The sequence below is a fragment of the Ornithorhynchus anatinus genome, chromosome 17 (genome assembly GCF_004115215.2).
Source record: "Ornithorhynchus anatinus isolate Pmale09 chromosome 17, mOrnAna1.pri.v4, whole genome shotgun sequence".
Taxonomy (NCBI): Eukaryota; Metazoa; Chordata; class Mammalia; order Monotremata; family Ornithorhynchidae; genus Ornithorhynchus; species Ornithorhynchus anatinus.
Window position 1 is genome coordinate 10,387,833 of NC_041744.1, and position 25,036 is coordinate 10,412,868.

The 25,036-nt window shown below is 54.0% G+C and overlaps 1 protein-coding gene across 2 annotated transcripts in view; it reads left to right on the forward strand.

Moving 5' to 3' along the window:
• Window positions 1-17,341, forward strand: part of AKAP1 (A-kinase anchoring protein 1) — a 29,495-nt gene extending 12,154 nt beyond the window's left edge. For both annotated transcript variants that reach the window (XM_029082157.2, XM_029082158.2), the window contains exons 2-11: window positions 4,210-5,848; window positions 7,813-7,946; window positions 9,833-9,959; window positions 11,074-11,201; window positions 13,351-13,528; window positions 14,420-14,570; window positions 14,901-14,968; window positions 15,597-15,670; window positions 15,834-15,899; window positions 16,156-17,341. In XM_029082157.2, the coding sequence (XP_028937990.1) occupies window positions 4,234-5,848; window positions 7,813-7,946; window positions 9,833-9,959; window positions 11,074-11,201; window positions 13,351-13,528; window positions 14,420-14,570; window positions 14,901-14,968; window positions 15,597-15,670; window positions 15,834-15,899; window positions 16,156-16,218 (2,604 nt within the window). In that variant the 5' untranslated portion in view covers window positions 4,210-4,233 and the 3' untranslated portion in view covers window positions 16,219-17,341. The remainder of the gene's footprint in view (window positions 1-4,209; window positions 5,849-7,812; window positions 7,947-9,832; window positions 9,960-11,073; window positions 11,202-13,350; window positions 13,529-14,419; window positions 14,571-14,900; window positions 14,969-15,596; window positions 15,671-15,833; window positions 15,900-16,155) is intronic.
• The last annotated feature ends 7,695 nt before the right edge of the window (window positions 17,342-25,036 follow it).

Genomic DNA, 25,036 nt, shown 5'->3' on the forward strand with positions numbered 1-25,036 from the left:
GAAGCACAGCAGTGAATTCCAAAGGCTCTTGATCTTGTTTCTAAATAGCTTGAGCTCTGCAAAAAGATGGAGAAGGTACACGGGGGTTGCACTTAGCCCAAAGGGTAGGTAGGGGCTGTGTGTATGTACGTTTTGGCTTCCACCTTCAACAGTGTATAGCACCCACTCTACAAAGCGCTCTATACTAAGGCACCTCTCTGGATTTCCTTGTTCCAAGAGAGTACTCCCAACACCACCTTGCTTTGTCCCTGTATCCTCTCAGGTTGCCCGGCTCTCCCTTAGATAGTTAGCCTCTGACTACAAAAGGTTGCATTGTCATTGAAACAATGGAGAAATGTTAAGTAGCAGGTACCCAGCTCCGCCTAGCTAGACTGGAAAAGATTCCTCCGACTCTGGCCCAGGGCCCAGCATGCAACCTGCCTGCTTTGCTCTTGAACCCTCGTTGTCCACTTGAAGGACACACCTACTGCTTGCTCCCACCTTTCAGTTTCCTAATAATGGAACAACAAGGCCTCGTAGCCTTGGCCTAGTGCAAAGAACACAGGAGTGGGAGTCGAGACCCCGACTGTCACGTAGCTCCTCGGTGTCTCCCCTCATCTGTAAAATTGGAAGTAAGATACCCGTTCTCTCTCCCTCTTACATTGAGTGAGCTCCTTGTGAGCCAGGGATTGTGTTCCAGTATGATTATCTGGTAAATGCGTCAGAGCTAGGTATATAGTAAGTGCTTACTAGGTGCCAAGTGCTTGGGTAGATACAGAAAAAGTCAGGGTCTCTTTTTTTTTTTTTTGTGGTGGTGATAATTGTGGTATTTGTTAAGCGCTTTATTATGTGCCACGCACTATACTAAGCGCTGGGATGGATACAGGCAAATCAGGTTGGACACAGTCCCTGCCTCGCGTGGGGCTGGTGGTCTCAATCCCATTTTACAGATTAAGTAACTGAGGCACAGAGAAGTGAAGTGACTTCCCCCTTCTAGATTGTGACCCCGTTGTTGGGTAGCGACTGTCTTCTTCTGTTGCCAAATTGTACTTTCCGAGAGCTTAGTACAGTGCTGTGCACACAGGAAGCACTCAGTAAATACGTTTGAATGAGTGACTTGCCCAAGGTCACACAGCAGACAAGTGGCGGAGGCAGAAGTAGAACCCATGACCTTCTGACTCCCAGGCCCGTCCCCTATCCACTATGCCATGCCGCTTGGTCCTCGTTAAGCACACCAAGCTGTGTTCTGAGAGCTGGGTTAGATAAAGGTGGACACCACATGGGGGCTCACAGTCCGAGGTGAGAGAATAGATAGTCATCTCCCCATCTTACAGGTGAGGAAACTGAGGGACTTGCCCAGGGTCACACAGCAGGCCAGTGGTGGAACAGGGATTAGAACCCAGGTCACCTGACACCACAGCCCGAGTTCTTTCTACTAGGCTACACATGTTGCCTCTCAACACTCATCATGATTATTGCCAACGAAGATACTCAGGGACAGAAGCTTCTTACCATTCAAGAGGCTCTTGGGTCTGTACCCTTTGGGCATTTGGTATTCACCCAAACCTCAAACCCTACAACACTTATATACATAGCTCTAAGTTATTGATTTATATAATAATAATGTTGGTATTTGTTAAGCGCTTACTATGTGCAGAGCACTGTTCTAAGTGCTGGGGTAGATACAGGGTAATCAGGTTATCCCACATGAGGCTCAGAGTCTTAATCCCCATTTTACAGATGACGTAACTGAGGCCCAGAGAAGTGAAGTGACTTGCCCACAGTCACACAGCTGACAAGTGGCAGAACCGGGATTCAAACCCATGACCTCTGACTCCCAAGCCCGGACTCTTTCCACTGAGCTATGCTGCTTCAATTTATATTAACGTCTGCCTCCCCGACCCCTAGAATGTAAGCTCGTGGTGGGCAAGGAACCTATCTCTGAGCTCTGTATGGTACAGTGCTCTCCCCACATTAAGTGCTCATGTACCACTGATGGATTGATTTCTAATCCTGGCTCTGTGAGGAGCCTGCTGTGTGACCTCGGGCAAGTCACTTAACTTTGTGCCTCAGTTTCCTCACCTGGTGATTCAGTGTCATGTCTTCCTCCCGCTTAAACCGTAAGCCTCATGAAGGACAGGGACTGTCCAACCTGATGAGTTTGTGGATTCAGCGGTGATCGACACATAGCACTTAAAAACCTTAACAGTAGTAATGGTGATTGTTTTGTAAAGGGAGCCAGTTGTTTTGGAAGTTGAGCCGAGAGCACCGCATTGAACTCTCTAAACGTTTTCTCTGGGCTTGTGAAACACCAAGATGGCGGCGGCAGCAGCTGCTCCTTTTCTGTGGCATCAGACAACTGTTTAGCCCTGTATTTTAGCTCTCCAGGCTGTGAATTCCTCAGAGGGAGGGGGAGAGGCATCCTTCTCTTCCCTTTTTTTAAACTCCAGGCAAACGAGCAGATGAATGGTGTGACCATCGGAGGCCTGCATGAGGCACAAGGCAGTGCCTTTAGATTCGTGCAACTGTCTGGCAACTAGTCAGCAAAGCTTGATTTGGGAAACTGGGCAAATGGCCCTTCTAAAAATAAGCTTCAGAGCTGAAATTGAAAGCAGTTCACTGCAGAACAGTCAAATAAACCCTTAGTACAGTTCTGTGCGCACAGTAAGTGCTCAGTAAGTACCAGTGATTGGGAAACAGCTAAGCCTCCCCCACCCCACCTAGGGTTGGGGGTTGGCGTTGTAGAGAAAAATCCGGTCGATACAGCTTTAGGCAGTTGTGCGGAGGAAACGACCCCTCTATCTGGAGTTGGCAACGGCCTTTGGTGAGTCTTTCTGTAGTCCCCGGACCCAACTTTCAGAGGGATATGTAAATTGTCCTTAGTCCCGCATGGAAACGAGGATCACTCCCCTGGGCACCTGCACATAAAGAGGGGGCCAAAGGGAAGCAAGGGTTTCGGGTTGCGAGGTACTGAGGCATGGTAGCCTTTTGGAGTGTTAGAGGAACCCTGGCTACTGCCCGAGTCTGGAGGATCTGGAAGCCAGAAACTGATTCTGAAGGGAGTTGACAGGGTGGGCTATCTTTCACATTGCAGTTGAGTTCTCTGCAGAACAGGTGGAACCTATAAAGAATTTTTGTTTCGTTTAATGGTATTTAGGCGCTTACTATGTGGCAGGCACTTGGGAAGCTACAAGATAGCTTGGGCACAGCCCACGACCCGCATGGGGCTCTGCCTTAATCCCCATTTTACAGATGAGGTAACCGAGGCGAAGAGAAGTACCTTGCCCGAGGTCACAGAGCCGACAAGTTGTAACTCTTTGCCCAGGGTGGGTATCCTCTGCAATCCTCAAGGTGAGGAGGATGGTGATGGTATCTCCTTATCGGGAACCCAGATGAGCCTCCACCCTGAGACTTGAGGATGGAGAACTTGTCAGACGAGCTCTCGGTCATGCCGGTGCCTTGTGCGGCACCACTCTTGCTATCCGTTCCCACCGGGGCCTGGCGGCCAACAAGTAATTAGGCAGGGGGTGGGGTGGGGGCCACTTGGGAGCTCCTGGATTTCATGGGGGCTACAGGGGCTGGCAGGAAGCAGCAGGCGCTGAAAGGGGGTTGGATCTGGAGGCTGCTGGGGGACGAGGGGGGCATCTCACTGGCAGTCTAGTTGAGCACTGTGGAGAGCATTAAGACTCATCGACTTTGAAGGTGTACGCAGATTCACGCATTAGACCTGAGAGCAAGCTGTGCCATGCAAAACGGAGAGCCCAAACTGAAGGCAGGCAGTCCTGTCCCCCGCCCCAGCCCAGGGTGGTGAAAACACTCGTGTCTGCTGCCTAGTTTGGGTCCCCAAGTAAAACCTCATTTCCCTCCTCCCCGACTCCTTGATTTGCTTCTCTTTAAGTCCGAGTCCTTCTCCAGAAGTGTATGGGGTGACTTTTTATGCTGACAGTTCTTCTCGAAGAAAGTGACTCGCACCCACCCTTCTGAGTACCTCTTAAATGCTAGCTGCTTGGAGTTGTCTCTCAGCCAGTCAGATAAGCAGTGGGAAATGTATTATGCAAGGTGATGGGCGGTGAGGGTAAATAGATGGGGAATGAAGGCTTGGAGTGGAGGAGTGGGGGCGTTGAGGAGAGAAGAGACCATGTTGGCTTCCGCCACCGGGTGAAGTCCTTATGCCTCATGCCCCAGGTTCTTACCTGCCACTGACTGCTGCCCGTTTTGTATCTCCCACAGGTGTAACCGCGGGAGGGGTCCAGGATGGCTTTCCGGTTCCGCACCATCCTCCCCTACGCCTTGCCGGGAGTGCTGGCACTCATCGGCTGGTGGTGGTTTTTCTCTCGGAAAAAGGAGCGAGTCGGCAGTCACAGCCAGCCGACGAGGGTCGTGCCCGAAGACGTGAGAACGGGCATGCCCATTGAGGAATCCCTCTCGGGGGAGGAAGCCGGCTATGTCAGGGCGGCGCCTGTGCTGCCTGAAAAGCCAAGGCCCACAGGGGACAAGTCGTCTGTGGAGCCTCTGACTCTCCTGCGGCCATGGCACTCGGCACCAGAGGTGCCGGATTCTTCTCCCGGCTTCCCTGGAGCGATGGGGACACGCGAGGACGACGACCATCAGCTGGCAGTGGCCGGGTCTGGAGATGAAGCCAAGTCCGCTGCTGCTGTGCAAAAATCTGTCCTCCCGCCCCTCGGGGGCGCGTGGCACCACCCCGGGACCGCAGACCTGATTGGTCCAGAGTCCACCTTCAGCAGAACCCCCGGAGAAGGTCGGCCCGTACATCTGGAAACCGCTCCGGTTTTACGTGGCTCCGAGGAAGAGGTGGCGGAGGTGAAGGAAACGGAAGGGACTGAAGTTACCGCTACCGAAGGAGAGAGCGCTCCGTCCCAGACCTTCGGCATGCAGCAAGAGAGCAGCGGTGAAGCGCCTGGCCAGGCTGCCCTGAAGGAGGAAGAAGAGGAAGAGGAAGTGAAGGAGAAGGAGGAAGTGGAGGAGAGCCCCTTGCACAGAGCTGGACCAGCTCCGAGCAAAGAATGTCCAACTGGGAATCTACTGAGCAGCTTAATCGAGTTAAGCGGGACGGAGCTGCCCAGGCGAGAGGAACGCGTGTCGCACCAGAGGGGAGGAGGCAGGCGGCCTGGGGAGAGGCCGGAGGAGGAGGGTGGGCCGGCCCAGGGGCCGAGCCGAGCGGAGAACCCAGAGAGCAATGAGAAGATCGAGCAGGCGGCCTTACAGATCATCTCCAACGTGATCTCGGCCGCGACGGAAGAAGTGCTGGCGGGAGCCGTGGGCGGCCTCGCGGACGGGCCAGGTCGGGCCTCGGACGGTCACGGTGCCGGCCGCGAAGAGGAGAGCGTTGCCCCAGCCAGCCAGAAACCTGCGCTGGGGCAGAGCGCCGTGGGCCAGGGGAGGGGCGGCTGTGAGACTGCCGCCGCCCAAGACCCTCCCCTCGTCCCGACCGGCCCCCGGGAGCACAAGACTTACGCCAGCTGCCTGCAGCACGGCCGCCTATCCAGCCCCATCTCGGGGGACCCGAAGGACCGCAAGTCAAAGAACTCGGCCTACCGGGTGCCCCCAACGCCCTCCCAGGGGGAGTCGTCTGAGGAGCCCGATATCGGGGCGGAAGACTCCGGGTGCAGCGCCTGCATGTCCGAGGACTGTCCGAGCGTCTCGTCGGCCGCCCCGTCCTCTGACCCCGTGGACGCCCCTGGGCTCGGAGACTCTTCTCTCGACCCAAACGCGGACCCCGACGACAAGCCGCCGGCCCCTCTCCGGGACAGTACCGTGCCCTTCAGCAACGGGGTGCTCAAGGGCGAACCCTCCGACCTGGGGCCCGAGAGTCGCTGGACTACCGAGGCGGAGGCAGATCAATCTGGAGGTAGGGATGCTCTCGCCGGGCCCAGTGTCTTAAACCCCCAAACCGGCCGGCTTCCATGCTCCTTGGGCCCAGTGCGTTGCACGCAGTCCCTCCCGGTTGCCTGGACTCTAACGGGCCGGGGCTCCGTGTCAAGACCCTGCCCGATCAAGTCCAGCACCCCTCCCTGCGGTGTGAGGCCATCTCCGGGAGGTTCGGGGGTGGGAGAGGGCGCCCTTACTCCTCATTTTGGGGAGGGAAGAAGAGGAAGGACGTCTGGTGGCCACGTGGGTCCAAAATGTCTAAGCCACAGCAGGCACCCGCAACACCTCTTTCTCCCCGCTTTTATCACCTGCTTCCCTTCTCCGGGAACCCTAAGGGGAAGACCCTTAACCAGCCTCATTGCCAGTGGCCATAGGCAGCTCTGGCCTCTTTTTTTTTTTTTTCCTCCTTTCAGTAATCATGAAGTAGAGGAAAACTGATACTTTCCTCATCTGTAAAATGGGGGGAGAAGAATAAGACATATATGGAACTAGTACCCAGCCCTGCGCCCACTGTGCTAGACTGCGCTGCCTCAAGCGGGAATCTGGGAAACTTGCTGCCATCCTCAGGCAGACTGGATTTTCATTTTGGGTTTCACCTACTTGGAAGCTCACTAATCCACAGAGCCCTCATTCAAATAGGCTCTGGTGGAACACGGTGGGATTTGAGGAGAAATTTTGCGGTGTATAAATAGGGACCTGCCTTTGCCTAGTCAAACCCTCTCACCTGCAGCTCTGGTCCCCAAGTCATGAGGCAGGGTCAAAGCCTAGGAGCCAGATGGAGAGTGAAGGAGGATGGAAACCACCCCCGGACCTGGATTTTAATCCTAGCTCGGTTACTTGTCTGCTGGGTCCTGTCGGGCAAGTCTTCATTTTTCTGGACCTTGTTTTCCTTGTCTGTAATGGGAATTCAGTACCTATTGTTCCCTCCCTCATAGACCGTGAGCCCCATGAGAAATGGGGTCTCTATCTGACCTGATTACCGTCTATCTACTCCAGCGTATGGCACGTATGAGGTCAGCGATTCCCAACATTACTATGCAGCTCATCTTCCCCATCTTGACTTTAAGCTCCTTGTGGGCAGGGAGCATCTGCCAACTCTGTACTCTTCCAAGCACTCAACTTAGTACAGCGCTCTGCACACAGTAAGCAGTCGATAAATACGATTGACTCATTGGTCCTCCAGTAACGGCCTTGTCTGGAATCTCCACACATTCCATCACATATGATCCAGTATGGTAGAGGCCGAAAGGAGCCATAGGATGGGCACTACCTGCCCCTCTAGTCTGGCGTGCAGAAACCCCACTCCCTTGATTCCCAGAAGCTGAGGCCGGGGTTTGGGGTGGGCCGTCTCAACTCTGGGGCGGGTGTCACAAGTTCCCCTCTGCCCCATATCCCTGCTTCTGCCTGCTCAATAGATGGCCCTCGAAGCGAGTAACTGAGCAGCGGCTTGGCCGGCCTTGTTGGGGTAGCACACCATGAGGGCCCCTTCTCGGGAGAGATGGTTGTGATCCAACAGTCAGGTTGCTTCCAGGTGACAGGATTGGTAGGAGCTCCAAGAAGACCAGTCCTCCCTCTTGAGACGGCTGCTCTTAAGCCAGATCGCCTCCCCCCAAGCAGTTCAGCAGACGGCCCGTTTTGTGGTCCCCGCCCCTCCACCCTGGTCCCCTGAAGAACTGGGCCTGTGTCTAAGAAGAACCAAGGCGAGGGGCTGCTGGATGGCTGAGGTCCAGCACACCGCTTCCCCAGCCTGACCTATGTCTTGTCTACCAGAGAGCTCTTAGGACTTAAAAGGGCAGCCTCCCACTGAGAGCTGGGTCCTCCCCCGGTGGTGACACGGGGGGCACGGGGCTATTCCCTTTGGCGTCGGGGCGAGGGAGGAGCGGGACACAGCAAAAAAGAAGCTTTCCCAGCACCATTTGTATCTCTCCCGCTTCCCTCCCGCAGGTTCAGACGTGAACAGCATGGACTCGGTGGACAGCGGCTGCGCCCTCGGGAAGACCGAGAGTCACCAGGGCTCCAAGGCGGGATCCGAGCCCACCAAGGCTGAGCTCACCGTGTGGGAGATTGAGGTGCCAAAGGTGAGTTACCCCCTGTCCTGCTCCCCTGCCTCCTTAACTCTCTGGATTTGTTGAGGGGATGTTTGTTGAGCAGAGGCCTGGAACATCCAGTGGGCTCTCATTCCCCCACCTCCCGTGGACTTAAAGGAGCAAGCTTGAATTGAAAGCCTCCTGAAACCTCACAGCAAGGACCCTGCTGCCGCTGCTTACAGCTACCCACCGTAATCCCAGCAGCATCTTGGCATAGTGAATAGATCACAGGCCTAGGAGTCAGTCATGGGTTCTAATCCCAGCTGCTACTTGTCTGCTGGGTGACCTTGGGCAAGTCACTTCACTTCTGTCTGCCTCAGTTACTCATCTTTAAAGTGGAGCTTGAGACTGGGAGCCCCGTGTGGGACAGGGACTGTGTCCAACCTGATTAACTTGTATCTACCCCAGTGCCGAGAACAGTGCTTGGCCCACAGCGATGAACAAGTAGTAGTATTTTAAATTATTATCCCTTCTCTTCCTTGCCCCTTTCTCCTCCTTCGTTTCTGGGACTTTTTTCGTGCCTGTTGGGGGCTAGTTCTGGGGAGTCCTAGAGTCTCTGAGGACGGCAGCGGCATACCCTGGAGACACTGAGCAGGCCGGGACAACAGTGAGTCGGCCTGTGACTAGACACTGCATCTGTGACTCATCCGTGTCTCAACACCTGCGGAAACCTGGCTGGAGCCAGTGGCCTTTTCGCCTGGCTCATGCTTTGAACCCTGACAGGCAGCTCTGCCCCTTGCCCAAAACCAACTTATCAGTTACCTGCTCTGTGAATGGCCTGCATCAGCATTTTACAAATAATACTTGAGAATGTTGCCCCCAGCCTGCTCCTCCTCACATTCTTTTTCTTCATCCCCACACCGAGGCTAGAGCAGGGATGCCTGTGGCCAGGGAAATCCCCGGCCTGGGTCATTCCTCCCCTGCTATTATGGCATCATTTGGGCTAAACCGTGCCCGTCTCTGCCAGTAATGGAGGGTTGGTGCTAAATCTAGCTGATGTCTAGGGCAGTGGCCTGAGGGTGGGGAGGGCGGAGCAGAGAGTCCTGTCCCTCGGGCCTGACTTCTTTTGGATTTGTTCTGGGTGGGTGACCTTGCTTTGGAGCATTCCAGCATGCCTGACGGCAGTGAGTGCCCAGATTGGCAAACACGTATATCCAGGCTGCTCCAGATGGGGTAGTAACCTCAGTCTATTAATCAGTTTCCCAGGCTTCTCCTTCATCGAGTGAAGTTTTCCCTCCTGCTCCCAGGATTTCCGAGTTAGGATTTATTAAACACTTATTGTGTGCTGAGAACTGTCCTAAGCGCAGGGAGAAGCGGGGAGAGATCGGGTGTAGGCGGTTGTCTCATTACTGTTGACTCCCTCCTCTGTGGAGCACGGTCTGCCTCGAACCTCGTGTCTTTGTGTCGGCTGACTGGTTCAGGCACCTGCCCTGGACTTGGCTTTTTGTGCCGTCTATTCCCGGGGGAGAAAATGGGAATGGACTGCTTCATGGGCGGAGTAGGGCAAAGACCTGACCTCTGGCCTTTCATGTGGAGATTATACTCTTCTATGCCCAAGTGGTGTGGCCTAGTGGAGAGAGCACAGGCCTGGGAGTCAGGGGTTCTGATCCTGGCTCCGCCACTGGTCTGCTGGGCAAATCATTTCACATCTCTGTGCCTCAATTCCCTCATCTCTAAAATGGGGATTCGATACCTCTTCCCCCCTCTCCTTAGATTGTGAGCACTGTGTGGGAGAGGGACTGTGTCTGACCTGATTATTTCGTCTCTTCCCCAGAGTTCAGGACGGTGCTTGGTACATAATAAATGCTTAACAAATACCATTGTTATTATTGTTATTACCCCTTTTCTTTCTCTCTCGCTTTTTTTTTTTTTTAAAGCATTTAGTTGGTCGGCTAATTGGCAAGCAAGGAAGATATGTGAGCTTTCTGAAGCAAACTTCAGGTGCCAAGATTTATATCTCAACCCTTCCCTACACCCAGGACTTTCAGATCTGCCACATAGAAGGTCAGTGGGGTCTCTGTTCTGATATGTCACTCCCTGCTCTTCAGCGTCAGTGTGCCCCATCTCTTAAAAGCGCAGGCTTCCAGACTTGCTTCCTCTGGTCTAGAAATAACATCACCACTCTCTTCCCCAGGCATTCTTTGAGAAACTGTTTATTTTTATTTTAAAAGAAGAAAATATCTTTACCATACTCTGGGTTACCACCACCTGGCTCTGTGAATCTGGGACTGCCAAGATGTGGCCAGGCCAGCTGGCTTCCAGGACTGAAGCCCTTCCATACTGTGGTCAGGTGGTGGCAGCGTGGCTCAGCAGAAAGAGCCCGAGCTTGGGAGTCAGAGGTCATGGGTTCGAATGCCGGCTCTGCCACTTGTCAGCTGTGTGACCGTGGGCAAGTCCCTTAACTTCTCTGTGCCTCAGTTACTTCACCTGTAAAATGGGATTAAGACTGTGAGCCTCATGTGAGACAACCTGATTACCCTGTACCTACCCCAGCGCTTAGAACAGTGCTCTGCACATAGTAAGCGCTTAACAAATACCAACATTATTATTACTGCAGTTATTGCGAGTGCCACACCTCTAATTTACCTTTAAAAGAATTCCGGGAGGCAGAGTATGGACAGAAAATAGTGCTGCTGGTCACCGGAGGCTGGATTCCTGTGAGTCCCATAAGACTCACAGGAATAAGACGGGGACTGTTTCTAATTCCCACCTATGTATTCTCTCCCAGCGCTTAGTACAGTGGTGTGCATATAAGCTTAATAATGCTATTACTGCTACCCTACCCACTTGCCTGCAATGGCTTGGTACAGTCCTGGGCTCATGCCCTGGTTTCCTTGGCCCAAAGGAGCCCAGTCCCCACATTCGTTAGGAGTTCACATCACCGACTTAGCAGTGGCATCTATTACTGGAAAAACTGTCTCGTTTAGGAGGGTCTCTGTTGGCTAAGCTAATCCTCTGCTTCCGTAGGAACAGTGCATTTGAAACCCGACTCCTTGGGTCTCCCGATTCACTGAAGGATCGGGGTGGGGGTTTTTGTTTGTGTGTTTTCTCCTTCCCCTGGGATGACTATGCCTGTTACTGTGGGAAGTCACTCCAGGGTGTTCTGTCTTCCCTTCAGGCTCTCAGCATCACGTGGATAAAGCACTAAACTTGATTGGCAAGAAGTTCAAGGAACTGAACCTCACCAACATCTATGCCCCGCCCCCACCTTCTCTGAACCTGCCTTCTCTTCCAATGACCTCCTGGGTAAGGGCTCCTTCCCAACGTGAAGGGTTTCCCCCTAAGGGGACCTGCGTGTCATAGGCTGTCCGGTTGGACACGGGAGCGGGTGCAGCCCACCACCCCAGGTGGACCCTCCTCACCCCCGTGTCTCTGCTCTGGAGAGAAGCCTTGGCCGGGACAGGCCTGGTTCTGCTACTGCGCCGTCCATCGGTCCGTCCGTCCGTCCATCCTACGCTTGTGTCCCGGACTAAAGTGCACTGGTGCCCCCTGGTGGGAAAACAGCAGTCCAGGCGGAGTAGCCCGCTCCGCCCGTGAAGCCAGCGGGGGTGTGAATTGTTCGTTCTCCCAGGCCTTAAGTTACTCTGAGGGGCGGGGACGGGGGAACCACAGTGAAGCTGCTGCATGATGAGCCCCTGGACTCCTCCTTCCCTTTCTCTAGTGCCCTTCCCTTTCTCTACTGCCATGGTCCCTGTTGGATCTCTACAGCCACTCCTTTCTCTCTCTGTCTCCTGCTCCCACTCAGCAACGGTCTCCCTCGAGGTCCCCGCAGCAGCCCTCGCCGGTCTCGCCCCACCGCTTCACACCCGGACACAGAGTGGCAGGGGTTCACTGTCCCGCTGGCCCTCTGCCAGTCGGGCCAACCCAGGCAACCGCTGGCAGAAGACTTCAGACGGATGTTCACTGGTGCCCCCCCCCCCCCCCCAGTTGGCACCTCTTGGGACTCCATGTCTGGTTAGATGATGCATTTTGATACCCCCAGATATGCCGAAGGCAGAAGATCCCAAACCTAATCCCAATTAATGGACCTGTAGAGAAGTGTACATCTGTGACGGACCCAACTGCCCCCGGCCCACAGACCTCTGCTGGGGCGTAAACACTTAAAGTTGCGGCTGTTCCATATTTCCCTTCTCCCAGTTACGGAGTGACGGTTGCGTGGAGAAGCTGGCTTCTCCCCCTACCCCCTCAGTGGATGTTCTGAGAACTGCTGGCTGGCTGGCTTCTTTTGAAATCACATCAGTCCTTCCCTCAGAGGGAAGCTTGGCTTGGCCCTGTGCCTGCTCTTACTTTTTAATTAAATGGCTTTCGCTGTTCTCTTCCATTGGCACTTAGTTTACTTAAGCGCCTGGGTAGAACCGATCAGTAAGCCTGTCCCTCAGCAGGCTGAAGACCGGTGCTGAGCTGACCACTCCCCACCAGCACACAAGCTGGGAGGGAAGGCGAAGTGAATGAAGGAAGGGAGGGAAGAAATCTCCGTGGCCGAGAACCCCCGGCAGAAGCAAGACTTGTTGCATTCTCTAAGAGTGAGGACCAGTCTGAGCTGTCTTCCCACTCGACGTGCTGGGCTGATCCCAGACCAGGATACAGGACCAGAATAGCAGAGGGGTCACCCCAAGCTTGGCAGCTTCCCCCCAGTGCCACTTTGGGGATCCCAGCTGGGTGGGTGAGTGGTTTCTGGAAAGCCCAGCTCTTGGGAGTTGCAGAAGAGCTGCCAAGATATGAGGGGTCACCGCTTCCCTAGACCTCAGGGAAGCTCTCCTGCTTCCTGGGCACCCCCATCTACTGGCTAAACTTTTCAATGATGTTACATCAAACACACACACACTCTCTCGCTCGCTCTTGCTCTCCTGTCCTCCCCCCGTCCAGGCGTTCTTTCCATCCACTTATGCCTTCTTTCTACACGTTGCCCCCACCCCGAAGTATTTCCTTTCCAGTTAGGATCTTGCTTTCCTCTCCCCGGCCAGAACCCGAGAGGGGGCCACCGTGAGGCAGTCGGGGCACAAGCCTCAGCCAAAACCTCAGCCCACAGCAGCCCTGAGCTGTGCATGACTGGGCAGCTGAGTGGGGTCATCCCTTCTGTTGTGCACGACAGTGGGGTGGGCTCCTGGTGCTACCATCCCCAGGACTTAAATATCTGAGCTGCTCCTCCCCTGGGTTAGCTGGGGCCTTCCATGGAATACTACTAGTGCCGTGGGGAAACTCCACAAGTCAAGACAGGCTATTTTTCCTGCATCTCAAGATGTTCCATCGCTGCTGCTGCAGAAGGATCTCCAGAAAGAATTGCAGTGAAGTCCCCGGGCCAGATATCACCTGGATCTTGGTCATTTCTGGGTGGCCTTAGCAGGGTAGCTCGAGATGAGAGGGAACTGACATGGCTCTCTCCTCCCTTTGGCAGCTAATGCTCCCGGACGGGGTCACCGTGGAGGTGATTGTGGTCAGTCAAGTGAACGCCGGCCACATGTTTGTCCAGCAGCACACGCACCCCACCTTCCATGCCCTGCGCAGCCTGGACCAGCAGATGTACCTCTGCTACTCTCAGCCGGGCATTCCCACCCTGCCCACACCCGTGGAAGGCAAGTACCAGCTGGGTAGAGTGAGGCTCTGGTCCCTGGGCCCCCAGACTTCATGTTTGCGTGGGGTCCCTGACCTGACCGAAGAGTTTCTGGGGGCCTGCCAGAGGCCAGGTTGCCCACTGCAGATGCAGCAGACTGGCCCGTGGGGGACTCTGGCCTGGGAGGGCTGAGAGAGCCTAGGCGATGTTGGCTTCCGCTCTGGGGAGGGTGGCTATTGGGCTGTGCTCAAGTGGGAGGTTTGAGGTCTGATCGATCCGGGTTTATTGCAGACGGAGACTGGGACCCTGGTGTCCTTCCAACCCATTTTCTCCTCCTCCATCCACTAGTCAGTCAGTTGTATTTCTTGAGCACTTACTGTGTGCAGAGCGCTTGGGAGAATATAGTATAACAATAAATGGTTACATTTTGTACCCAGAAGAGCTGGGTCTGTCTAGAGGAGGTGACAGACATTGATGTAAATAAGTAACAGATCTGTACCTAAGTGCTGTAGACCCACCCAGTGCCCTAATAGAATAGAATGGAAGGCTGCATTGGGTTCCAGTGCCCTTAACTGTGGGTGATAGGAAAGTGAGCAGCAGCAGCTCTCTAGGCCCCATCCTTCCCTGCCCGCCCCACCCAGCTGAAGGGAATCTGGCCAGACCTCTGGAAGAGGATGACTGGTTCTGGACACTGCAGGAGGGAGGGTGGACTGACCTTGGCCATGCCGGTCCCTTGGCCTGGCCCTGTCCAAGTGTAAGCTGCTGGAGGGCAGGGAACATGTCACTCTGGCTTCTTTATTTCCAGATGGGTGCTCTAATGCTGCTGCTCTTGCAGAGGGAAGCTGGGGCAGTAACCATTCTCTCTCTGTCTCCTCTTCCCCCCACCACCCCCCTCCCCCACCATGCTTGGCAGTGGGTGTGATCTGTGCAGCCCCTGGCGTGGATGGGGCCTGGTGGCGAGCCCAGATTGTGGCATACTACAAAGAGAGCGGCGAAGTTGAGATCCGCTACGTGGACTATGGAGGATACGAAAGAGTGAAAATTGAAATTCTTCGACAGATCAGGTCAGCCCCTTGCCTCTTCTCCCCCCACCCCCGCCGGGGCCTGTTTTCCAGCCACAGAGGTAGCCAGCCACTGGAAGAACCAAAGATGCTGACACGAAGGAACCGGAGCTTGGCCTGGAAGCTAGTGCCCATATCTTGGTGGCCCTGACCCCCGTGACTGACAGGCGCGAGCCATAGCCGGTCAGGGAAGGAAGGCTGGGAATCCAGGGAGCAGGTGTACAGACGGCTCTGTCGTACCCATTCCGGGTCTGCCCTTCCATCCCCCAGTGGCGAGCATCAGGGTGAGAATTGAGACAAACACCCTTCAACTCTGGCTTTCGCACTTGGCAGGTCTGACTTTGTCACACTACCATTTCAAGGAGCAGAAGTCTTATTGGACAGCGTGGTGCCTCTTCAAGGTAATGGAGTTGTCTGTCTGCTCTTGGCTTTCCTTTTGAACTGTTTGGACCCGTTGGGCTGTGAGCCCCTGGGAGGCCGGAGCGCCTTCCCCGCCGCCCCCCATCCTCCTCACTGCTGCTCTGTCCGGGGCTCTGGGTCAGACCCCTAGAAGAGAGGAAATATCCCTTCACCTGTTGTGTGCTTGGGGGGTGCTTCCCCCTCGGGCACACTGCCAACATGCAGGTTGGGGTGTCACTGGACAAAGCGGGAGCCGCCCGGGTCCACTATTCTGGGGGCAGCCTCCCTCCATTCCCCCTTCCACTGCCGCAGGGCAAGGGGAGCTGCCTGGGGTGTGGCGGGGAAGGGGTGGGCTCTGGCCTGGGGTCGGGGTTTGATAGACTGCCTTGTCTTTCTGCTACATTTACCCTGGTTGATAGAGCTCATCCTGCCTTCCCGAGGAGCACTTCTTCCCTACCTGTCTTCTGCCACACTCCCAACCATAGGTGAACCTCTTGATAAGCAGTGCCGTTCACTGAACACGCCCTCCCCCAAACCCAGTGTGTGGGGATCCTTGTCCCTTTCCTGAAAGTTTCCTGACTCAGCCCCACCTTCAGCCTGACCTGTTCTGTTCTGGCTCTTCTCCCCAAGATGAAGATCACTTCTCATCAGAAGCTGATGCGGCTGTGATCGAAATGACCCGAGGCACAGCTCTCCTTGCCCAGGTATGATGGGGTGAGGGAAGATCCTGGATCTGGGGAGCCCCCCACCCCCATCCCGCCACACACACACAGCTCAGCTTGGGCTTCAGAATCTATGGGAGCCATCTCTGAGCTTCTGGTACCAAGTACTTCTCTGGTCTCCTAAGGCATGTTTTTGGTCTTCCAGGTTACAAACTATGACAGTGCCACGGGCCTGCCTTTCATACAGCTGTGGAGCATGATTGGAGAGGAGGTATGGATCACTCTGTCCGTCTGACCCTCACTCTACCTCAACTCCTTTTCCTTCCCCGAATTGGTTTTTACCACTTTAAAACCAAAGCTTCAACTTGGCTTTCTGACCAGCTTTGGCACTCTCAGTGGGGAAACAGTTCAGGGATTTCAGAAAATGAACGTGGGTTGTCAGGTCTGGGCCCCACCCTCCTTGATGATCTGAGAAGTGACCTGTTTCCTGATACTTGACTTACCCCCACCTCTCTCTCGTGCTCTAGGTGCTGTCTATAAACCGGACTCTGGTGGAAAGAGGATTTGCTCAGTGGGTAGACAGCTACTAGCCAAGCCTCTGCACCCCCCCTAAACCCCCTTCTTGCACTGTCTTAGAATTGGGCTTGGCAGTCGGAGAGCTCACGGTCACATCGCATTACCGAACACTGGCCTCCCCCCAGGAGTCGCATCCTTTATGCCATACTGTGTTCACTTTAAGAAGACATACCTCATCTACATAAGGCAGGGAATTCTCTTTTTTAAAAAAGCCATAAAATGGTAGCTTTACAGCCTCCTCTCCCTACTGGAGTTCCAATCCTAAAAAAAAAAAAAAAAGCAAAAAAAAAGAATCCCACACACAAAGTTAAACTTCAAATAGGTTATTTAATCCAGTTATCCCAAAAGGAAATGTGGCTGGCTTCTTCTTAAAGGTCTAGTAGATCTGGTTGACACAGGTGCAGATGAGGATTGATTTTTTTTTTTTTCTTCTAAACTTGCTGCCTCAAGATCAAACCTCACTAGTGTCATTAACTTGCCACAGCCTGTGGGATTTTTTTTTTTTTTGTGAAGGTGTTGATCTCCCAACACCAGTCAACACAGGCAAGTTCCACCCATGGCACTGAACCACTGTAAGGCACCTCAACCAGGACCTAAACCACTCAGCCCACAGAAAAGCATGTGCTTCCACACAGGCCTGCCTGGGGAGAGCAGGCATTGTCCCCACCCCAAACACTGCCAAGCCCAATTGTAACCTGTAACCATTTTCTATCTGTGCAAAGTCTGTAAATATATATAAAAAAAAATCATTGTAATATTTTGTACAAGAGAAACACTGGAAACAAAGGGAACTCAAGTCTTTTTCACACCAAATGTCATCGGGGCAGTAGAAACGGTTTGTGCGGCGGGGGAACTGACCCTCTCTGAGCCTGTGGTCTAGAGGTCGCTCCTGGATACGGAACAGGGGCCGGCCTGGCTCTATGGTAGGTATGACCGGGGATCAAGGCATTCTTTGCTACTTGGCTGTACAGATCTGTAAAAAGTAACACAAGGCATTAATATTGCAGTGGTGTGGTTTTTTTTGATTAAATTAATCTTGCTCTTTTTAGATCGATATCAGATGTGCAATTTAAAATTGTTAAAAGTAATTTAAGCTTAACTTAAAGTTCTATAAAAAAAAAAAAAACTGACTTGTAACAGCTGTGCACGTGAACCTGTGTATTGAATGGGGTGGAGCCTACCCACACCCAACTGTGCGTAATGACGGGCAAGAGCCACTGGTGTCAGAAACAAGACACGGCCAGGGGATGTGGATTTCTGTTTGGTTTTAGGTTTCTTTTTAATGGTATTGTTTACTCTGCGCTAGGCACTGTACTAAAGACTGGAGTAGATCCAAACTAATGACTGGACACAGTCCCTATCCCTATTTTATGGATGAGGTAACTGAGCCCCAGAGAAGGTTGTGACTTGCTTATGCTTGCACAGCAGACAAGGAGCAGAGCTGGGATTAGATCTCAGGTCTTCTGAATCCCAGGTCTGTGCTCTTTCCACTAGGCCAAGCTACTTCCTCTTCGCACTGCCCCCATCTCACAAAAGCGAGATCAGACTGCTTTTCTGACAGGCCGGGCACAGGTGAGACAGTTCCTTCCCCTCCTGCCAAACAGTCTGCCCTCAATGACTAGCAGCTGGTTTAACCGGCTCAATGGGTCAGGGGTGAAGGAAACCTCGAACTCAGCCCTCCTGGAGGGCACGTTCTCTGAGTGTGGTGGTTATTGTGGAAAGTTAAATGATTTTTGCTTTATACCTAAAAAATAAACTGGGTTTCCAGAAATCTTAAAGGGAGAAGCTCCCTCATTGGAGCAGGGCTTGTTAGATGATTTTTGCTTTATACCTAAAAGTAAACTGGGTTTCCAAAAATCTTAAAGGGAGAAGCTCCCTCCCCGGAGCGGGGATTGATCAGTGAACTCCCAATCGTCTGTATTTACTGTGTTTATTCTCCGCTCCCTTAGTCTTAGATTGTGAATCTCTTGAGTCTGGAGTCATCTGTGACTCACCTGGCTACTTTTCCGGTGCTTCGTACAGTGCTCGTGCACAGAGTAGGCACTTAACACCGTTACTATTTAGTGCCTCGGATCAACTATCGGTTCGTTGGCCCTCTTGAAAATGCTGATTTATTGGAAGCGACGATCCTCGTGGTGCCTCCATCGAACAGAAGATGGCGCCACTGCCCCAGTAATGACCAGCATGGCCTCCCAGCTTAGCTGGGGCACCAATCTCCATCCCGTGGGCAATGTGGGCATAGGCTGGACAGCTGGATCCCTGGCACCGCATCCCACCTAAAGGGGAAGAAGCGGGGATGAGGAAGCCAGGATCTCGACTGTGCAGCCTGGGCTTTTCTTTCCCACTCCCTGCTGGACCTACTCACCCTCCAGGGCCAGCTAGTTTCTCTGGGCACCACCCCCCTTCCTCCATTCCAGGGGAGGCAGGCTTCTCTTAAGCCCCAGCAGCAATCCTGTAATGAACAAGAACCTCCTGGGTCCCCTGGACGCTTGGCAAAAATTAGCTCTGAGGAGCAGGGGCGGTTGGGAAAAGTGGCGTGCAAAACTGACCCAGGTTCTGGGCCCTTGTAAAAACCATTCTGCTTGTGTGGTGGCTGGTGCTGGGGGGGTTTGTGTGTCTTCAGATAGGACAGAAGCCCTGCAGGTATCACGCATCCCGCAAACCCCCATGAGGAGAGGACGCGGATGGACGGTCGACTTTGAGCTCCTGTAACGACACCGGACGAAGTGGGATGTGAGGGTCCCAAAAATGGAGCATCACTTCTGCGGTAAAGAGGACCACATTCTGAGCCCCCTCCTCTCGAAACCTTGTTTAGCGCTCCTTGACCCTGGCACCACCTGTAGTGACTGCCACTTAGAGGGGAAGAGGCTGTGAAGCCTGGAGAAGCCTTGTGTGGGCAAAAGGTGAAGGAAAGTGGATTTAAACATCTGGCTGTCCTCTGGGGCTTATAGGGGTCTCGAGGCCTGCAGCGGGAGTGAGGGTGAGGAAGAGTGAATCATAGGAACCAGGCCGGGTAAATATCCATCATCTCCTTAGGCAAAGACTCAAAGGTGGGCTGGTCTCTTCCCCACCTACTTGGAGTCACTTGACACACAATGGTGTCCTTCTGTCCCAGTCTCACCAGAAATGTGGGGATCTCTATGACAGCACCAACCTGAAAGCCAAGCTGAAGGGACACTGGGTTAACCCTGAAAGGCCACTGGGGCCAGGTTCGAGAATTTCCCGTGCTGATGGGGGAAGAAAGTGTGTTAGCATCTGGGGCCCTCTAATAGTGTAATATCTTTGCTTGTCGGCTGGACGGTTGCCAGAGTCAGTGGCTACTGAAGTTGCCTTAAGTGGTTCCTGATGCAGCAGGTCTCAACGGGTCCTTTGTCCAAACTTTTTGGAGAAAGTGGTGATGGTGCATCTGTCTCACCTACTAGACTGTACGCTCCCTTAGGGCAGCGATCATGTCTGCTCACTACTGTGCTCAGTACAGAGCTCGTCACATAGTGGGCACTCAATACATGCGGTTGACTGAGTAGGGACTCCCTCCAAGAATGAGGTGGGGGCTGATGGCCCCACACGCAGGGAGCGGTGCGCCACCCCCGGACCAGGGCCAACCTGTGGGAGGGTGATGCCACCTTGGCCTGCAAGTTCCGGGCATGGTGGGATTCGCCGGCTCTGCTGAACTGCCCCAGGCTGGAAGGTTGGGTCCTGCCCCAAGAGGGCTCCCTGGCCATTTTCTGGGGAAGGAGTGGGTTTGGGGTTGGGCAAAGCTTACTTGCTGGGGAAAATTAATGTTCTTGGGTTCCTCAGTGGGCTGCCTCCCCTCCCTGAGTGAAGAGCGGCTCCCCCCCCAACCCCCAGTGCTTGTCCTGGGGTCACGAGGACGGGGAGGGGCCAGCACTGCCCAGCTGGCAGGGCCCACACCGGCTCTCCCCAGGCCAGCACAGGAGGCCACCTGGGCCTGTAATTACGGCTCCATCATGGCTCTGCCGGGGGAACATCTGCTCTCCCGAGGCCGCCCGGATCCAGGCCCCGCTCTTCAGCACGTCGGCTACGTCTCCGCACCCGCCCGGGCCGGGTCCCCAGCTGGTTTGGCAAATTCCCATCTCTCTCCCTCTGGTCTTGTTTTCCTTCCCATCAGCGTCTTCATTACATCAGCAATCTCACTCATCAACTTATCGAACCAGCGCCTGCCTGCCGCCCCTGCTTCCATGGGCTTTCCTGCTCTGGGCCCCACACTCAATCTCAGCCCGCTCTTCTTCCCTTTCTCAGCTCTCGTCTACCGCTGTCCTCTCCAGGCTCCCCCGCTGCTTGTGATGGGGCTGCTTCCTCCACTTCGGTCCCGGTGGCGGTCTGGGGTTGGGGGGTGGTGCAGGGGCGAAAGACGGTAAGGGTGGGGACAGGGCCTCAGCAGCGAGGGGATGTGAGGCAGAACAGACCCGGATCGGCGACTACTTGCCCAGCAGGAACTCTGGGCTAAGATTGGTGGGGGCTGGGGGGTTTGTTCCAGAGTTCCCACTGGTTCTGTTCCATGGAAGACAGCGTTTTGGGACCACCTGGCGCTGCCCTGGCCCTGGACAGCCGTTTCTTTCCTCCCACCACTCCCCCTCCCCTCCCCTGAAGAAGATCCAGTTTCTTCCCTTCTATCTCCCCACCACCACCCCAGGAGATGAGTGGGTAGAACTGGCAGTTTTCCCATTGAGCCTCTTCTCCTGGACTGATGGGGAAGTGGCTCCTAGGAGGCCAAGGGATGTGGGCCAGAGGGTCTTGTCTCCATGGAGCCAAAAGACCCCCTTCTCCCAATGCCCCATCCTTCACCTGATCCTACTGGCAGAGGATAGCCACAAAACCCACTGGCCCTTGCCCTCTGGTGGAGCGTGCGGGTTGGGCTGGGCCATGAGGGTTCGGGGTAAGCTAGATAAGGGATTCAAGGGAACAAGGAGCAAGCCTGATTGCCTCCGGGTTACTCGCCACCTCCCTGCTCAGCCAAATCCTACATAATGACCAGGTGTGACCCTGGGCCAGAGACAATTGGTTGGACGGTGTCAGGTTGGGGCCACTCTCCAAACACATCAAATCCATTCCTCCAGTCAGCGGGCTGCAACCATCCAGGCCAGCCACGGACGTGCACCCTGTCGCCAACCCCCTGCTCACATCCTCCGTCCTGCCTGCAACTCCTTCCCCCTTCACGGACCACTGCTCTCCCCCTCTTTGACATCCTTCAGAATTACATCTCCAGAAAATCTTCCCTGACTAACCTCTCATCTCCCCACCCTATCTAACCAGATAATAGAGAAGCAGTGTGGCTCAGTGGGAAGAACCTGGGATTGGGTGTCAGAGGTCGTGGGTTCTAATCCTGCCTCTGCCACTTGTCAGTTGTGTGATTTTGGGCAAGTCACAACTTCTCTGGGCCTCCGTTACCTCATCTGTAAAATGGGGATTAAGATTGAGCCCCACGTGGGCAACCTGATTATCTCGTATCTATCCCGGTGCTTAGAACAGTGCTTGGCACAGAGTAAGTGCTTAACAAGTACCATCATTATTAGTATTATTATTAATAACTCCCACTGCCGCTTCCACCCTTCTCCATCACCATCGCCTTTGGGTCCTCACCCCTAAACACACACCACCCAGCACTTAGGTACATATATTTAAACTCTAGTTTATTTTAGCATCTGTCTCTCCTGCTAGACTGAGGGCAGGGATTATAAGTACCAACTCAAATGTATGCTCCTAAGAGCTTAATACAGTGCCCTACACACTCATTACTCATTAAATGCACCATAGGAAGCAGAGAAGCCGTGTGGCCTAGTGGATAGAGCACCCATTCGGGAGTCAGAAGTCCTAATCACTTCTCTGGGCCTCCGTTACCTCATCTGTGAAATGGGGATTAAGACCAAAAGCCCTCCGTGGGACAGGGACTGGGTATCCACCCCGGTGCTTAGAACAGTGCCCGGCCCATAGCAAGCACTTAAATATAATATGGACACAGTTGTGAACCTCGAGGCCTTCCAGGTGGGGCCCCGAGTGGGTGGGTGGCACGGTGCCGGGGGATGGTGACTCGGAAGGGCTAAGGCCCAGGTCCGAGGGGAAGGGACAGGTGTGGGCATCCCCCAGCCCCACCCCTCGAAAAAACAAAGCAGAGCCTCAGTCGGGGCCCTGGGGAGCCCGCCCCCCCTCCCCCCGTGCTCCCGGATGTTTCTTTTGGAGGGCCGGCTGGCACGTTCAGTCCGGCAAAGTTGCACACCGATGCTTTCCTTGGCTAAAAATATCCTTTCTTCCTGTTTCTCCTCCCCGTGCGCCCAGGAGGAGGAGGAGGAGGAGGAGAAACCCGATCGCCGAGGTTTGGGTTACTCACCTTTATTAAAAAGGGATAAAGGCTGGGCCCCCCTCTCCCGGCTGACCCCGGCCCTGCCCACCTTCCTTCGGCCTGCGGGCCTCGTGGGAGTCGGTCCTTTGGGCGGGTGGGCAGCCCAGGGGAGGGGGCCCAGGGCGCCGGGCCGCGGCTCCCTGCCTCTCCCAGCACAACGGGGAGCTGAGGGGCACAGCCCAGCACGACCACACCTCGGAGAGCGCCTGCCCTCTGCTCCCGGCCGGGCCTGGCCCGGGGCCGTCGTCCTAGGGAGCTCGGCGCTAACCAACAGCCTCGTCACCTCACGCCGCGAGCTCGACCGTTTCTCCCCAGCCCTGGAGGGGCAGGCCTCCGCACACAGTAAGCGCCCAGCAATTATAACCGTAATAACCAATTATGGTATTTGGTGCCAGGCACTGTATTAAGCGCCGGGGGGAGGTACAAGCAAGTCGACATGGACACAGGCCCCGCCCCCCGTGGCACTTAAAATCTCCATCCCCATTTTACAGATGAGGGAACTGAGGCCCGGAGAAGTAAAGCCATTTGCCCAAGGTCCGGCAGCAGACAAGGGGCAGTAAATCCCGAGGATTGCCCAAACACTTCACCCCGCTAATGCCAACCTGCCCCTCCACCGACCTCTTGCCCACATCCTGCCCCTGGCCTGGAACACCCTCCCTCCTCATATGCGACCGACAACGACTCTCCCCACCTCCAAAGTCTCATTAAATGCACATCTCCAAGAGGCCTTCCCCGACTAAGCCCTCCTTTTCCTTTTCTTCCGCTCCCGCCTTCATTGCTCTGACATACTTTCCTCATTCATCCCCTCTCCCCACCCCACAGCACTTTTGTACCTATCTGCAATTCAATTTATTTATAGTAATGTCTGCGAGCTCGTGGCGGGCAGGTAGTGTGTCTGTTACTGTTGATAATATTGTTGTTAAAATTGTTAATATTGTTGTAGTGTACTCTCCCGACCGCTTAAGTACAGTGCTCCACACACAGTAAGCGCTCAATAAATTCTATTGACTGACCGACTGACTGACCGCACTGACCCTCATCTCAGGTTCAGCCCAGTGGATGAACGACCCCGGAAGAAAGTCACTAATTTTTCATGTTCTACCTGAAACCCAGAGTGAAAGCTCACATGGTAAGAGAATTAACTACACTATTAATAATAATTATTATTATTATAATTGTAATATTTGGGTGTGTGCCAAGCACTGTGTTAAACCCTGGAGTGCCATCTGGTCGGACACGGTCTCTGTCACACACCGGGTACACGGGCCGAGGGGAAGGGAAACCTTTTGAACCTCCATTTTACAGATAAGGAAACAGAGGTCCAGATGGGTAAAACGACCTGTCTTGATTGAGAGCAGCATGGCCTAGTGGCAAGAAACACGGGCCTGGGAGTCAGAGGACCTGGGTTCTCATCCCGGCTCTGCCACCTACTTGGTGTGTGACCTGGGGCAAGTCACTGACCTTCTCTGTGCCTCCGTTTCCCCAACTTTGAAATGGGAATTCAAAATCTGTTCTCCTTCCTACTTAGACTTGTGAGCACGATGTGTGATTGGAATTGTGTCCAACCTGATTAATTGTATCTGCCCCAACTCTTAGAACAGTGATTGACATATAGGAAGCACTTAACAGTGGCAAATTAAAATGAATGGTATTTTTAAAAAAAGTGCTTTCAACCTGCTTCAGCTGGGGAGTTCCCGTCCCCTTCCATCAACCCCCAAGCCGAGACCCTCTCACCCTAACGAAGGCTTGACTCCCGCTCTGTTTATCATGTGTCCTTGTTGGGCGTGAGGCAGATGCTTCCTGGTGAGGCCCTGAGTGGCAATACTTTTCAATGTCTTCAGAAACAGAAGCAAGCGGGCTCCTCTCCTGCCCGCAGGGAGCTTCCCATCTGTGTAGGTGGGGAGCGAGTTTACTGGGGTGCTAAGTAGCTCCGGGAGCTGAGCGGCGAAGTTTTCTTTCGGTGGAGATCTGATTGCTTATGTAATCTACATTTTTATCATTCCGTGGTTAGAATGAAATTATGTGCTTTAATCCAGTTAGAGCTGCACTTACCAGGCGTAACTCATCGTGACTTATAATGCCGGAATGTAAAATATGGTCTGGGGGCCACATGTGGCTCTGGGTATCTCTGTCTCGTTCGTAGATTTTCAGTCTATGCCCCCAACTGTCCATGCACATGAAAAGCCTTCTCACGGCTCTGCCCACAGGGGTCTTGCCCGCACAGAGCGGAGCAGAGCCACAGCAAGGCACAGCAATGGGTGGATGTGGGTTTTCAAATCCTTTTTTTTTTTTAATGGTATTTGTCAAGCGCGTATTCCGTGCCAAGCACCGATCTAAGTGCTGGAATAGGTACAAGCTAATCAGGTCAGGTACAGTCCCTGTCCCACGTGGGGCTCACAGTCTAAGTGGAGAAGAGGATGGGTTTCATGCATTGCATTCCTACCCTCAGCATTCATGCACAATTTCCTGTCTTT